Consider the following 14,193-nt stretch of genomic DNA (forward strand, 5'->3'; position numbering starts at 1 on the left):
GCAAGGTGACTAAAAAACAGCAATTCTGGCACAGTTTTTTAAGCTTTTTTTATATAGCGATCACCACGCTTCATAAATTACATGTTGACTTTATTCTGCGGGTCAGTACGATTCCGGCGATTCCAAATTGATAGCATTTTTTTATGTTGTACAACTTTTTGTAAAAATAATGTATTTTTTCTGTCGTAAGAGCCATAACTTTAAAAAAAATGTGTCAATGGAGCTGTATGAGGGCTTGTTTTTTGTGAGACGAGCTACAGTTATTATAGGTACCATTTTTGGATACATGTGACTTTTTGATCACAAAGTGACTAAAAAACAGCAATTCTGGCAATTATTTTTTTGACGGCGTTCACTGCGCGGGATAAATAACATAATATTTTTATAGTTCAGATCATGACGGACATGGAGATACCAAATATGTATAGTTTATTTATTTTTTCAATCATAAATTACTTAATAAGGGAAAAAGGGCGATTGAGTTTTAGACAGAAGTGACGTGTCGATTTCGGATTGGCGGCTGGCCGAGATGACGTCAACAAAGGAGGAGGGCTGAAGCCTTTATATGGCCGGTGTCTCGCCGGCGCATGTGCGGCCATTATGTTAGAGTCGTGAACACGCCGGGAGGTTGAATCAGCACAAAAACAGTGCTAACCGGCATCAATATTTAATCCCTGATGATGTATCACTAAAATTTGTGATACTGAAAAGCGTAGGATTAACTGCAGCAAGTGGTTTCAGTGTATCTATTATATAATAAGGAGAGATCGTGGTCTGTGAGTGGACTCCCATCGCCCACAGACATTTCTCATTTCTCAGACCACTTGCTTGTGTCTGTATTTCTGATATTTGGGCTTTTAGAGCCAGTTTTAGAATTTAATCAATAATAAAAATACTTTTAATTGTTCTTTTCAGGCGGTCACTTTTGTTTTATTTTATTGCTTGAAACTTTTATTTTTTTACAACTTTTATTTTTACTTCTTTTACACGTTTTTTTAGTCTTCCTAGGGGACTTGAAGGTCCAACTGTTTGTTTGCTGTTCTAATACATTGCACTACCTATGTGGTGCAATGTATTAGAACTGTCAGTTGTTTACTAACAGCAAGCCGATCAGGCTCTGCCTCCAGGCGGGGCCTAATTGGCTTCCGAAATGGCAGACCAGGAGGCCATTGTTAGGCCTCCTGTTGCCATAGTAGCAGGGCTGCTGATTTGCTGCAAACCTCTAAGATGCAGTGATCACTTTCGATCGCTGCAACTATGGGGTTAATGGCTGGGATCGGAGCTAGCTCCGGTTCCTGCTGTAACAGCAGGGTGTCCGCTGTAACATACAGCGGACACCCACTGCTGATGACGCTGGCTTAGCTTTTGAGTCGGAATCTGAGCCGGCACCATCTTGCCCTTGGTACCGGAAGTATTTTAGGCCCCGCCTCTGAGAGGGGCATAGGATGCTTCCATTGCTGGCAGACCGGGAGGCCAGAATTAGGCCTTCGGTTGCCCTTGCAGCCACCGGCAACCCAGCGATCACGTTGCTGTGGTGCCGGTGGCTATAAACCCCACAGATGCTGCGATCTGTATTGAATGCAGCATCTGAGGGGTTAATCGGCCGGATCGGCGGCTAGCTCCGGTCCTGGCCATTACATATAGCTGGTACCCGGCGGTGATGGTGTGGGCTCCTCTCCTAAGCCCGCACTATCGCCGCAATGTAATGGTACTGTGCTACATACGGCGGATGTCAAGAAGGGGTTAACATTTAATCTGTAAGCATTACCTTTCAAAGGGAAAACATTGCCTTCTAAACATTTTGCTGTTTATATGTGTGGTCTACAAACAGTGAGTAATGTATTGAATGTCCTTTCTTCTTCTTTATTTAATAGCTGTTTGTGCATATCAAGGCCAACTGTATTTTGAAGGAGAGAATCAAGCAGTCTATACTAGTTCGGGAGTCTGCACACTGCTCCAATGCAAGGTAAACATATGTTTTAATTTTGTTTTCTAGCAGAGATAGCACATATGCTCGATTTTACGTTAATAATACTTAATCACTGTATAAATGATAACCTCACTATTTTCAAGATATTATTTTGCTGTTAGTGAATGAGTTTACATTCACAGGCTGCAAACTAGTATATACCGAGTCCTGCTCTCAGCTGAGAAGTGGATACAATTGTATGCAAACTAGGCAATGCTCTGTGAGGTAAACAATCTGGACTCAAGACTAAGGGTCCTTTTACCATACCACCCAATTTTCAAGTATCACAAAGAGGGACAACCGATGCGGCGCCGTGCCAATTTTTTTCTTTTAAGCCATGTCTCTAATCCCACCCAATCCCCGCCCATACACACCCGATTCAGCCCACAGTTTCATGCTCCCATATTGTCTCCCACACAGTATAATACCCTCTAGCTGCCACCATACAGTATAATGCCCCATAGCTGCAACCATACAGTATAATGCCCCCATAGCTGCCACCATACAGTATAAAGCCAATACAGATGCCCCCATACAGTATAATGCCCACACATATTCTCCCATGAAGTATAATGCCCATACAGAAGCCCCCATGCAGTATAATGCCCAAACAAATTTCCCCATACAGCATAATTCCTCCATAGCTGCCACCATACAGTATAATGCCCTCTTAGTTGCCCCTAGTGCCAGTGCCCTTGTAGATAGTGGCAGTGCCCATGTAGGTAGTGTCCATTTACATAGCGCCACAGTATCCCCTGTAGATAGTGCCACACCCTCTTGAAGATAGTCCACCCCCTGTAGATAGCACCATTGGGACTTCCTTTAGGAGTGTAATCCCCAGTCAGAGCATAGGCCAGGGATTCTGCTCCTAGAGGGAAGCCCTAATGTCACTGTCCATATATGGACAGTGATGTCAGTGGCTACTCCTTGGGCGGAATCCCCGTTGCCGAATCTGGGTGGGGATTCCGGTCCAGGAGGAGCCACTGACGTCACTGTCCATAAATGGTGAGTCCTCGGCTCCCTTTGTTCCTCCGCTATGAACTAATTCTGAAGTAAGGAGCTGATGGTTCCCTGCTTCAGAATTATTTTGACAGCAGGACATACCCCCGGCCACCCGGGACAGCGGGACACCGCCCCGAATTCGGGACTGTCCCGCTGAACCCGGGATGGTTGGGAGGTCTGCTTTTACATGGGAAAATAATCGGCAAACGAGTGTTCATACGAACGCTCTTTCCCGATCATAGCCCTGTGTAAACAGGACAACGATCAGCTGATGAATGAGCAAACGCTTGTTCATGAGCATATTGTATCATTTATGCAGCAAGAAATATTATTGTTGTCAGCAGCACATCTCCCTGTGTAAACAAGGAGATGTGCTGCCGACATGATAGAAATGTATGAGGATGAACAATCGTATTAAAGTTCACTCGTCCCCATACATTACTGATCATAGCTCCTTGTGAAATGACCAAACGAGTGCAGATCATTGAGCTTTTTCGTTGATTGGCTCTCGCTTTCACAGCACATATCGGTCTATGTAGGAGGAACTTAGTATATTGTAGCAAACTACCAATGAGATTTGTGCAGCTCACATATTTAGCTCCCAGATCATTGCCTGGACTGGATACAATTGTATCCACTTGTTAGCTGAGAGCAGGACTAGGTAGGAAGGAGTTTGCTGAATCCCAAGGCAAACAAGTTGTTCTCATACACTGGTAGCAAACACTGACCGCAAACAACTATCTTGAAAATTTAGAGAAATTTAAGCATGTCATATGCCAGTCTTAATATAAAGAAACCTGGAGTCAAATGTGCCTAATTTATTAAGAGGTGCACACCTCTTAATAAATTAGGTGCCTCTTTGACAGTCCATCCTATGAGCTGGCATAGATTTCCACTATAATTTTTTTTTAATCAAATACTTTTTATTGAACATTTTCAACAAATACAAAAACACGCACAGAATCCTCCCACGCACCGTCCCCTTTACACTATAATTTACACCAGTTACTGCTGTAATTCATGATACAATTTTCAATCCGTGGGCTGCCCAACCCCTCATTAACCCCTTTTTGCAGAAGCACGCTCATATTTTAAAAAAGTGGTAGGCGCAGTTTAAAAGTTAAAAAAGTTAAAAAAGTTTGCTCAAAATTAGCAACAGTTTTTTTTGCCAGAATACTGGCGTTCAATGTTTAATAAATTTCCCCCGAAGTATATTAGAAAGTTTTATAACTTTTAATTTATAAAGTGATTAAGCATCATTTACATAAAACCAGAAAACCCCTTAAATATCTATGGTATCCCCTTTCCTTTCTCTGGTGTTTTAGTTCTACCAGAATTTTACATTGTAACTCAAAAGTGATAAAGTGATCATGAGGAATATGGCCATTCTTGGATAAGGCAATAAGGACATCACACTTCCGAATAAAGGAATCTATATTTAAAATATAATTTTAATCAACATTAAATAAATAAGACTTCATCAGACATAAATGGTTTTTTTTATTAAAAATCCGAAATTATGTCCTGTAGTTAAACACTTGTACCAGCCTAAGCTTATGTTACCGCCAGGACAAGTGCAAAAAAAAAAACAAGTACTTAAGAGCAGGAACTCAATGCCCTAAGACTCTGTGATAAATTATATATACGCTTCTCAAGTGTGAGCTAATACTGGTTAATTGTTGATACTTTCTACTTGTTACTGGTTACTTGTTGATAAATTTTGGTGATACATGTAACTGTGGCCATAGGACGGATGGCCCAAATCATGATGGCAACTCTCTAGTTCCCATTGCTGCTGGAATGTTTGTCACCCAAGTGTGAAATATTGTAGGAACAAAATGAAGCATGTAGTTTAAGACTGTGGCCCACATTTTTCGAAGTGGCGTAATGTTAACCAATGACTAAGTTAAAATTATCCTATTGGCAGGCCTAGTCAATTTTTTAATCAGATTATGGGCATTCTTGTCATGCTTAAGATGCTCAATTAAATGAATGCAGTATTTCCCTTAAAACAAATATTTTGGCTTTAAGATGGGTCGTTGTTTTTACATGATCACCCCTGATAACCCCGGTCCATGTTCAGCATGGTGTTATGGAATTGGAATTTAATAGATTCCGCAAAGGCTGCTGGAGAGTGCCGGGAGAGAGCTTGCACATAAAACCGCAACTTCAAATCCGTCACAACTCTGATCGAAAGTGTCTAAGAGAACCCATGGTATTCACCAGAGCCGACCGCAAGGTGGGATGGCTTTGCTGCTTAGGACCCATGTTGTCTTAGCAGAGTTCAGCGTTGGATAGGAGGTGCAATGCAGACTAAACTGAGCATGAGACCTGACAGACAGGGGTTAAACAGAAAGTCCAAATCAGAAGGCAGGTGGATATCAGGAATAGCAAAGGTCAAAACTGGCCGGGAACAGATAATCCAAAATCAGCAAACAAGGGGTTAACGAGAGACGAGCCGAGGTCAGTTTCCAAAAGGTCCAGAAATCAGGAGTGCAGGGAATGTAGGAAGCTTGATCAAACGCCAGACTCAGGAAAATTCACAAGCACTGACAGGTGGAGGAGGCTGGGTATAAATACTAATTCTACACCTGAAGGCAGAAAGACAGACAAAAGAGATAGGCTCAAGGTAAAAGAGACACACCCAGAAGCCAGAACCATAGTCATGGTAACCTTAAGGGAACAGGTGTTTTCCTGACAAATGGAATATTAAACCATACAAAATGTGTATTGGTAAATTCTATTTATCTTGTAGTCGATAGTGTGAAATAATAGTTCTAAACTTCATGAGTTTCCCAATGATCTAGAGTTTCCATGGACAAAAAGGGAAGTAAAACCATAAAAGTATTATTTCAACAGAAAGCATTTTCATATCCACGGCAAAACCATTTAAACAGCTTTAAAATGGCATTTGAAGTGCTGGCCTCATAGAGTCTATCACAGGAGACCAATTTCCCATTTTTCCCCTTTCTCAAATGACCTATTGTCCATTATGCAGAAGGCCATCTTCTGATATACGTTCTAAAAAGTGTCAGCCTTTCGGTACACTGTGTGGGGAGCAGAGTACTTCATGAGAGTTTTTCATAAAGCGATTGTAATTTGAGAATTTCCAATAGCCTGGACTCTTGGTTAGGGTTTGTGCATATGGCAGACAGGGCTTCTACAGTGGCACGCAGAGTCCCTATGGTTCCATATTACAGAGGCTCCCTGTGTGCTACCACAAGGCGCCTGAAAACAGAGGCATATAGATGTACAGAAAGTCTCCATGGACTCTATAAATTAGAGCCTCCAAATACTGAAACTTGTATAGAGCCATAATACGTCCATGTGCATGAGCCCTTATTCTGCCAGTCTATTAGAAGTTCACTATGTGCACAAAAACAGCCCATTATATTAAAGCAATTTGCTCTGGACCTGCATTCTGTAAGTTTTTATATGACCTTTTGTGTATATGATTTTTAAAGGTAATGGAGTGAAAGAATTTATTTTAGTGCAGTGCTGCAAGTGTAGCGTTGTTATTATTATAATGTTTTTATAGACGTGTATCATTTAATTGTTTCTTTTTTTCCCACACAGCATCTGCTACAGTAATTGTCATTGTAATGCTTGTGTGAATACATTCTGTGCCTTTGTTTCATGCCAAAGTCCTTTAAAAAAAAGAAAAACGTGACGCACATCAAGAACAAGCAGTAGTTCTATTCTTTAAACAAAGGTTTTTCACGTGAACACAAAATATAAAACCATTCAATCATCATCATCTAATGCTCATGTTTAAACAGTTGAGACAAGAAATTTTCATGCTAAATGACTATAATACAATCCTCGATTCTGGGTTTAAATCCACTAATGCAGGAAAATACAGATGGAGGAGTAATTTATTCGAAAGTACATTCATTTTACAAGCAGATGAAGTGTTTTTATTTAGTTTATCTAATGGCAATAGAAAATCCCAGTTGGCAGACCCATATGCTGGTATGACAGCATGCAAATGCATTTGCATACACTTTAACAAAAATGATAAACACTTTAATATGACTGCAAGTTACTTTCTCAGTGAAGATTTCTTAATCATTGCAGTCCAACATCAGTGATTTGGATATAATGTCTCAATGTTTTTCATTTCCTTAGAAAACCTATTCATGTTTGAGTGACAATATCGCTATTCAGTGCTGCATTATTATATTAGAAATTATTTTTCTGCCATTTGCGGGCAAGGAAGCATATTTCCATAGGTAAAATTTCAATCAGCAGAGGAGGTAGAGAGGATAATCTTTCTGTTCAGAGCATTAACCCATCTATATTATGAGGATGTGGCCACTTCCCTGAAATTATAACACAATGTAATTTATGAAGCACAAATATGAAGCTGTATAGTATTTATCTGTTTCCTAAAATAGGCTTAAATGTGTTGAAGGCCCCCTCCCTTCCCTACTGCAGAGTATAGAAATAAAGAGAAAGAGCACGGCACCACATAGTGTAAGTAAGCCCAGGAATAGCAGTCAGTAAATTCAAGTGAATACTCACCACAGGACAGTAGAATATTCGCGTTGAAATTGCTGTTTGGAGAGAGTGCTGCTGCCGAGATCCCAACCGGTGAGGCCAATTGGCCACCGCAAAAGAGACAATAATTGTTGAAGGAAAAAAGGGGGACCAAAGCCGGCGCTGCTACTCAATGAAGGAACAAATGATGATTGATGATAATGATGTTTTATTGCAAACCAGGCTACGTGTTTCAATGCCGCACCGGCATCTTCATCAGGCCAAATAAAATAACAGTGTAGACACCAATGTTTAAATACACCACGCGGTAAGAAAAAAACCGCCAATGTGTTCAGGGTCAAAGTGCCCGGTGACGTAATCACAGGTCAAAGGTAGGAGTTTAAAATGTAATTATCAGTCAAAAAAGTAAAAAAGACTATACATGGAAATATATAACAGTGTTCCTAAAAAGAAAACAAGCAAAAAAAAAAACAAAAAAAAAACCATAAACATTAGAGAAGGGGGACACATAGCATTTAAAACATCCATTTGTATGTTAGCCAGAAGAGGAAGCGCGGCTAAGGTTTAAAACATCGGTTTGGATGTTAAAGTCTTAAACATCCATTTGGATGTTTAACAAGATCGTGAAGCACAAATAAGATCTCAAACATCCATTTGGATGTTAACATGATAGTGAAGCGCTTAAAAGCTTTTGAACATCCAATTGGATGCTAACACAATCATAAAGGGCACAAGGGATAGAATTCAAAAACAGACTTGTTAAAAATAATATAAAAATTAACTTTAGCAGGGAAATTACATATGCAAAGAATAAAGATAAAATTAATCATCTTCAGCACCTATTGCTTTCGTATATAGAGCTCTCACTCTCAGTTTGACTTTGCCAGAGCAATGAGGGTGCTCCCTCTTAAAGCCTGGTTCTGTGTTTGCTGTTTTTGGTCTATTGGTCAGTATCATCGATTATTCTTGTTTGCCTGCTTCCTACCGACCCTGGAACGTGACCCCTACCATTCTTCAGTACCACTGCCTACAACTACTGCTACGGTGTAAGTGTGCCATTTGTCACTTCTATTCTGTTGCTTATTTATCGGCTATTATATCGGGAGACTATTTCGGGGGTTCAGCGATAAGGGGATTCCTCGCCCTGAAGACCAAGACCCTATACAAGGGTTGGAGAGTGAAAAGCTAATAATTCGCTCCCCTGTCTAGCCACCAGAAATCCCTGCTGAGCTAAAGTGGGACAACGATGTCTTAGTCACATTTTTCTGGGAGGGTCTGGCTAGTCGCATCAAGGATGAACTTGCTGGTCAAGACCTACCCCCTAACCTTGATGACCTCATCTCCCTGGCTACACGGATTGACATCAGGTTCCAGGAGAGACAACGCGAGACAGAAGGTTCGTCGTATTCCTATACTGACTCCTACCTACCAAAGACACATGATTGCCTCCTCATCAACCCGTCGGGAAGAACCCATGCATGTCGATAGGATTGCTGTGTCTGGCGACTACCGTCAGAGAAAATGCATATTGAATTTATGTCAATATTGTGGCAGCAAAGCGCACAATCTAAGAAATTGCCCTTTGTGTGGGCTCGTATGTTTAGGGCAAGTAGGAGAGGTTACCCTCGGCAACAATACTGCCTCTCAGAAAGTGCTTATTCCTGTTACCTTGTTCCTTACTGAAAGTTGTTTCTTGGTGCAGGCCTTCCTGGATTCCGGAATAGCTGGTGATTTAATTTGCCAAGGGCCAGTACCAAATTCCGCTACTAACGTTGAAGAAATCTCTACCTATCTCCCCTGTGGATGGCAGGTTCATTACATCTCCATTCCCCTCACTATGAAGATTGGGGTACTACACCAAGGAACTATCCAATTCTATGTTCTAAGAAACTCCATTAGTCCTATCCTGCTGGGTCTTCCTTGGTTGTAAAGACATTAGTCAACCATTGACTGGGTATCATCGCAGATCATTCGAGAGACATGTCACTTGAAGTGCCTTCCTAGTGTCCATCCTCTTAAAAGTCAGTCTAAGGAATCTTCTCTGGAGGGGTTGCCCTCAGACTACTCTAGCTACTCTGATGTCTTCAGCAGCAAAGCCGCAGACTGTTTACTACCCTGTAGTCCCTAAGACTGTGCCATCAACCTGGTGGCCAATGCCATCCTACCTCGTGTCAGGGTGTATCCTCCCTCTCTACCTGAGATCATGGCAATGTCTCAATACTTTTAAGAGAATCTGGAGAAAGGATTTATACGTAAGTCCTCCTCTGCTGCCGGTTCTAGTTTTTTCTTTGTCCAGAAAAACGATGGGTCCCTATGACCCTGTATAGACTATAGGGGGCTCAATGACATTACAGTAAAAAATACAAACCCTCTACCACCAATTGCTGAACTGTTTGATCGTTTTCAAGGTGCTAACGTTTTTTCCAATCTAGATTCACGGGGGGGGCATATAATCTTATACGCATTTTACTCCTCTTCATGGCCTTCCTTCAGCAGCACGACTCGCTACTCTTTTTATAAGACACATTTTTCGTCTTCGTGGTCTTCCTAACAACATTGTTTCTGACAGGGGAGTGCAGTTTACCGCTAAATGCTAGAGGGCCTTTTGCAGTCTCTTACAAATCAAATTGGATTTCTCCTCGGCTTACCATCCGCAATTCAATGGCCAAGTAGGGCGGATTAATCAGATTCTAGAAAACTATCTCCGCAGTTTCATTTCTCCTCTACAAGACAATTGGTTTGAGCTCTAACCATTAGCGGAGTTTACTTACAACAATCACATCTGGGAGTCTACTCAATCTTCACCTTTTTTCCTTGTCTGTTGGTAACATTCCAGAATACCGCTTCCTATATCAACTGATTCCGCGGTCCCAGCAGCCAGTCTAACCCACACTAAGTTTCTCAAACTGGAAGGACTCTAAAAAATGCCATTGTCCTATCAATCTCTCGGTTCAAGGACTGCTCATACAAGAGGCGCAGGGTTCCCCCACATTTTTTACCGAGAGATAAAGTATGGTTATCCCCTAAGTTCATCCATCTCAGAGTTCCTTTCTATAAACTGACCACGTTTTCTGGGTCCATAACCCATCCTAAAACAAATGAACCCTGTGGCATATAATCTACAAATGCCTACTTCATTAAGGATTCCAAATTCCATCCATGTATCCCTACTCAAACTGCAGGCCTTCAACCATTATTCTAAGAAGTATTCCCCTCCTTCTTCTTCTTCTTCCACTACTATCCCTGAGTTTGAAGTCAATGAGATTCTCGATGCTAAACGGTCCAGAGGTAAACTGTTGTATTTAGTTGACTGGAGGGGTTTTGTTCCTGAGGAGAGGTTGTGGGAACCTGAAGAGTATATTGATGCTCCTTCTCTCCTCAGGGCTTTCTACCTGAATTTCCCTGACAAGCAAAAGAAGAGGGGGCATAGGTGGTACTGTAGCGGCCATCACCGCACCTCTCTCTCCTCCAGTCATATTCACCTCTTCACGCTACCACTCTATTCATTCCAGCTCTGCTACATCTACTATACCTGGTACTACCGAGGACAGTTCACACTACTAGTTCCTTAACTCTCTGCACCTGCTGTCCTTGGCTCTAGAGTAGCAGCATGCACTAATTGTTCATCTTCAGCACCTGTTGCTTTCCTATGTAAATCTCTCACTTTCAGTTTGACTTTGCCAGAGCAATAAGGTTGGTCCCTCTTAAAGCCTGGTTCTGTGTTTGCTGTTATTGATCTATTGGACTATATCATCGATAATTCTTGGTTGCCTCCCACCTACCGACCCTGGAACGTGACCCCTATCATTCTTCATTACCACTGCCTATAACAACTGCTATGTATCCGCACTCAAGACTGTACACCTAAATAGTAAGTGCGCCATTTGTCACTTCTATTCCGTTGGTTATTTATCGGCTGTTGTATCGGGAGACTATCGCCCTGAAGACCAAGACACTATACGAGGGTTGGTGGGTGAAAATCTGAGGGTCCCCAGGAAACCGCTCCCTGGTCTGGCCACCAGAAATCCTGTATGACACGGTGGGTTCACTATACCCCCTGCTGACCAAAAATATTATTACTGCGCTATATTGGATGGAGACCATTATAATTGTTTTATGAGAAAGGCGTTAATGTAGGTTGGTGGGAGAATTGTCCAACACTACAACCAAAGATGAATTTACTAAATTTTGGAACTGCTCCCAATGAAACACTCCTATCACATCCCACTAAAATATGGTTGCATAAATTCTAATCAACCTACTTAATTATACAGAATAGTTTTTGTTTTTTTTGTTTAGGCCAGGATCACAAATGCAGTTTTGATGCTATTTTTGGTGCAACTTTGGCTCATTTTTTTTAGCCAAAGTCAGACGTATGTCCAAAATCAAAGAACGGTATGACGTAAAGACTGACACATCTCCTTTCTTTGGTGTCCACTTCTGTGTTTGGCTCAAAATACTACGCCCAAAACGGCAATTGTGATCCTGGCCTTAAAGGGGTATTACCATCTAAGACGGGATATGCCATATCTGCCTGATAGATGCAGGGCACGCAACCCCTGTTTTGCCTGTTACGGCAACTACAAGTTGCCAATTACAGGCATGGACTAGTGGAGAGGGGCCCGCACATGCTGTGACTCTCTCCATTCGGTTCAATTGGAGTTACGGAAACAGTCGAGCAGCGCTTGCTCGGCTGTAGCCATTACTCTCAAAACGTCATTTTGACAACTGTTTTTTTGTTGGCAAAACTGGCACATTCTATATGTGACAAGGTACAAATTTACAAAGGTATTTCTTCGACATACATAAATTTGGGTCACGTACTGTACTTTGGAAAACCCATCTGCAATATAAGTCTGGTTTAACCTCATGTAGGTGGGTTGACAGGTTTTTGGTTTAGGAAATGTCACATATGCTTTTAAAATTTTTCACATGCCTTTGACAAATTAGACCATACCCACAAACGAAAAACTGTCTGCAATGGAAAAAAAAAAGCAAAAATGTCAACCAGGTGGTTTTGCCCTTTACAAATCCAGATTTACTGCAAAAACTGTTTGTTAGTTTTAATAAATATTCTAAGATGTTTTTGATCCTAGATGTCTGTGGTGTTTTACTAGATTATATAACGTCTGTTGTGTTTTTTCACAGAGCAACAAAATGCAACGTGCAGAATTTTCAGAATGCATGCCTGTCAACTGTCCACAATCACAGCAAATTCTGCTAAAGAACAGCTGCTGTAAAATCTGCAAAGGTATGTTAATAACACTTAATACTTGGGCAGAAAACTCAATTATTATAGCATATTCACTGGACATGCCATAAAGTGCAAATGGTGGGGGTCCAACCAATACCATGAACTGGGTGCCTGGTATTTTGTGTGTCTTGTGTTGTGTTTCTACACAGTTTGATACTATAAACATTGATTGGACAGTGTCAGATTTTGTAGTAATATGCCTATTAACAGAGTAAGGATAACACCCAGCTGTCAATACATTCCTACATTTCCAGGAAGAATATCAGAGGAATGACACATAGTTCTAAGAAAATATGCTTCAGAATTGTTATTTTATAGGGAATGCAAGTATTTACTAAAACCGGGCTGACAGGTCCTATTTAAACAAAGCTCATATCAACAGATCATTACATTTTCTCTGACTTTGTAATGTAGTCATAGTTGAAATTTGCACAAATTTTGAGGACAGTGGCTTCCATTGGGTATGGGGCTTCTAGAGAGTTAGACACATAAGAGGGCATAAAGACAGGCGTTCCAGCTAAGGAAGATTGTGAGGCCTGTATTCTCTAAGACCTCATTGTTGGTGAATACAGAAATCTCTAGGAAGAAAAGTGGCAGAGAACATTATTAAATCAAGTTTTTGCCAAAACCAACCAAAGTTTTTTTTTCACATTTCTTGTAATAATAGGGGTAGGGAAACGGACAAGTGAGCCCTAATCTACCCGCCACTCTGTCCCTGCCTACTTGCAATGACCCGCCCTAGGCGACGGGGTACAACTGGGCGGCGGTCCCTACGCTCAGTAAGTGCACGAGACAAACAGACAAGGGTACACAAAGCTAAGGGAAATGGGGCAGTTGCCTACGGCAACACCGTGAGCAACAAGAGAGGTGAACGAGCCGAGTCAAACCAGGAGTGTACGAGGTACCAAACGCAGAGCAGGAGAGTAGTCAGTAAGCCAGGGTCAGTATGGAGCAGGATCAAATAGTCAGGAGCTGAGCTGGGCCAGGAAACCACACGAGAAGAATCACAAGCAAAGGAGGAACAGGAAAGGCAGGTATAAATAGACAGAGGGTGGGAGCTAGCTGAGTCTGGCCAGGCTACGATAGGCTCTCCCACTCCTAAGCCTGCCAGCCTGAGTGGTGGAAGCTGGAGTCAGTCTCAGAGACATAGACTCAGGTGCCGACTGATTACCTATGGGCGTTAACCCCGAAGCTGTGCCTGGCAGATCCTTTACAGTACCCCCCCTTTTATGAGGGGCCACCGGACCTTTTCTAAGTGGACCTGGTTTATTGGGGAAACGAAGGTGGAACTTCCTGACCAATACCCCAGCGTGAACATCCCGGGCGGGTACCCAAGTCCTCTCCTCAGGCCCGTATCCTCTCCAATGGACCAGGTACTGGAGGGAGCCTTGGACCATCTTGCTGTCCACAATCTTGGCCACCTCGAATTCCACCCCCTCAGGGGTGAGAACGGGAACAGGAGGTCTCC

General features: G+C 42.0%; 1 protein-coding gene across 3 annotated transcripts in view; it reads left to right on the forward strand.

The window, feature by feature from the left end:
- NELL2 (neural EGFL like 2) overlaps nucleotides 1-14,193 on the forward strand; it is a 269,144-nt gene that overhangs the window by 160,229 nt on the left and 94,722 nt on the right. For all 3 annotated transcript variants that reach the window (XM_075857036.1, XM_075857034.1, XM_075857035.1), the window contains exons 10-11: nucleotides 1,875-1,966; nucleotides 12,620-12,722. In XM_075857036.1, the coding sequence (XP_075713151.1) occupies nucleotides 1,875-1,966; nucleotides 12,620-12,722 (195 nt within the window). The remainder of the gene's footprint in view (nucleotides 1-1,874; nucleotides 1,967-12,619; nucleotides 12,723-14,193) is intronic.

This window comes from Rhinoderma darwinii, chromosome 3 (assembly GCF_050947455.1).
Source record: "Rhinoderma darwinii isolate aRhiDar2 chromosome 3, aRhiDar2.hap1, whole genome shotgun sequence".
Lineage (NCBI taxonomy): Eukaryota > Metazoa > Chordata > Amphibia > Anura > Rhinodermatidae > Rhinoderma > Rhinoderma darwinii.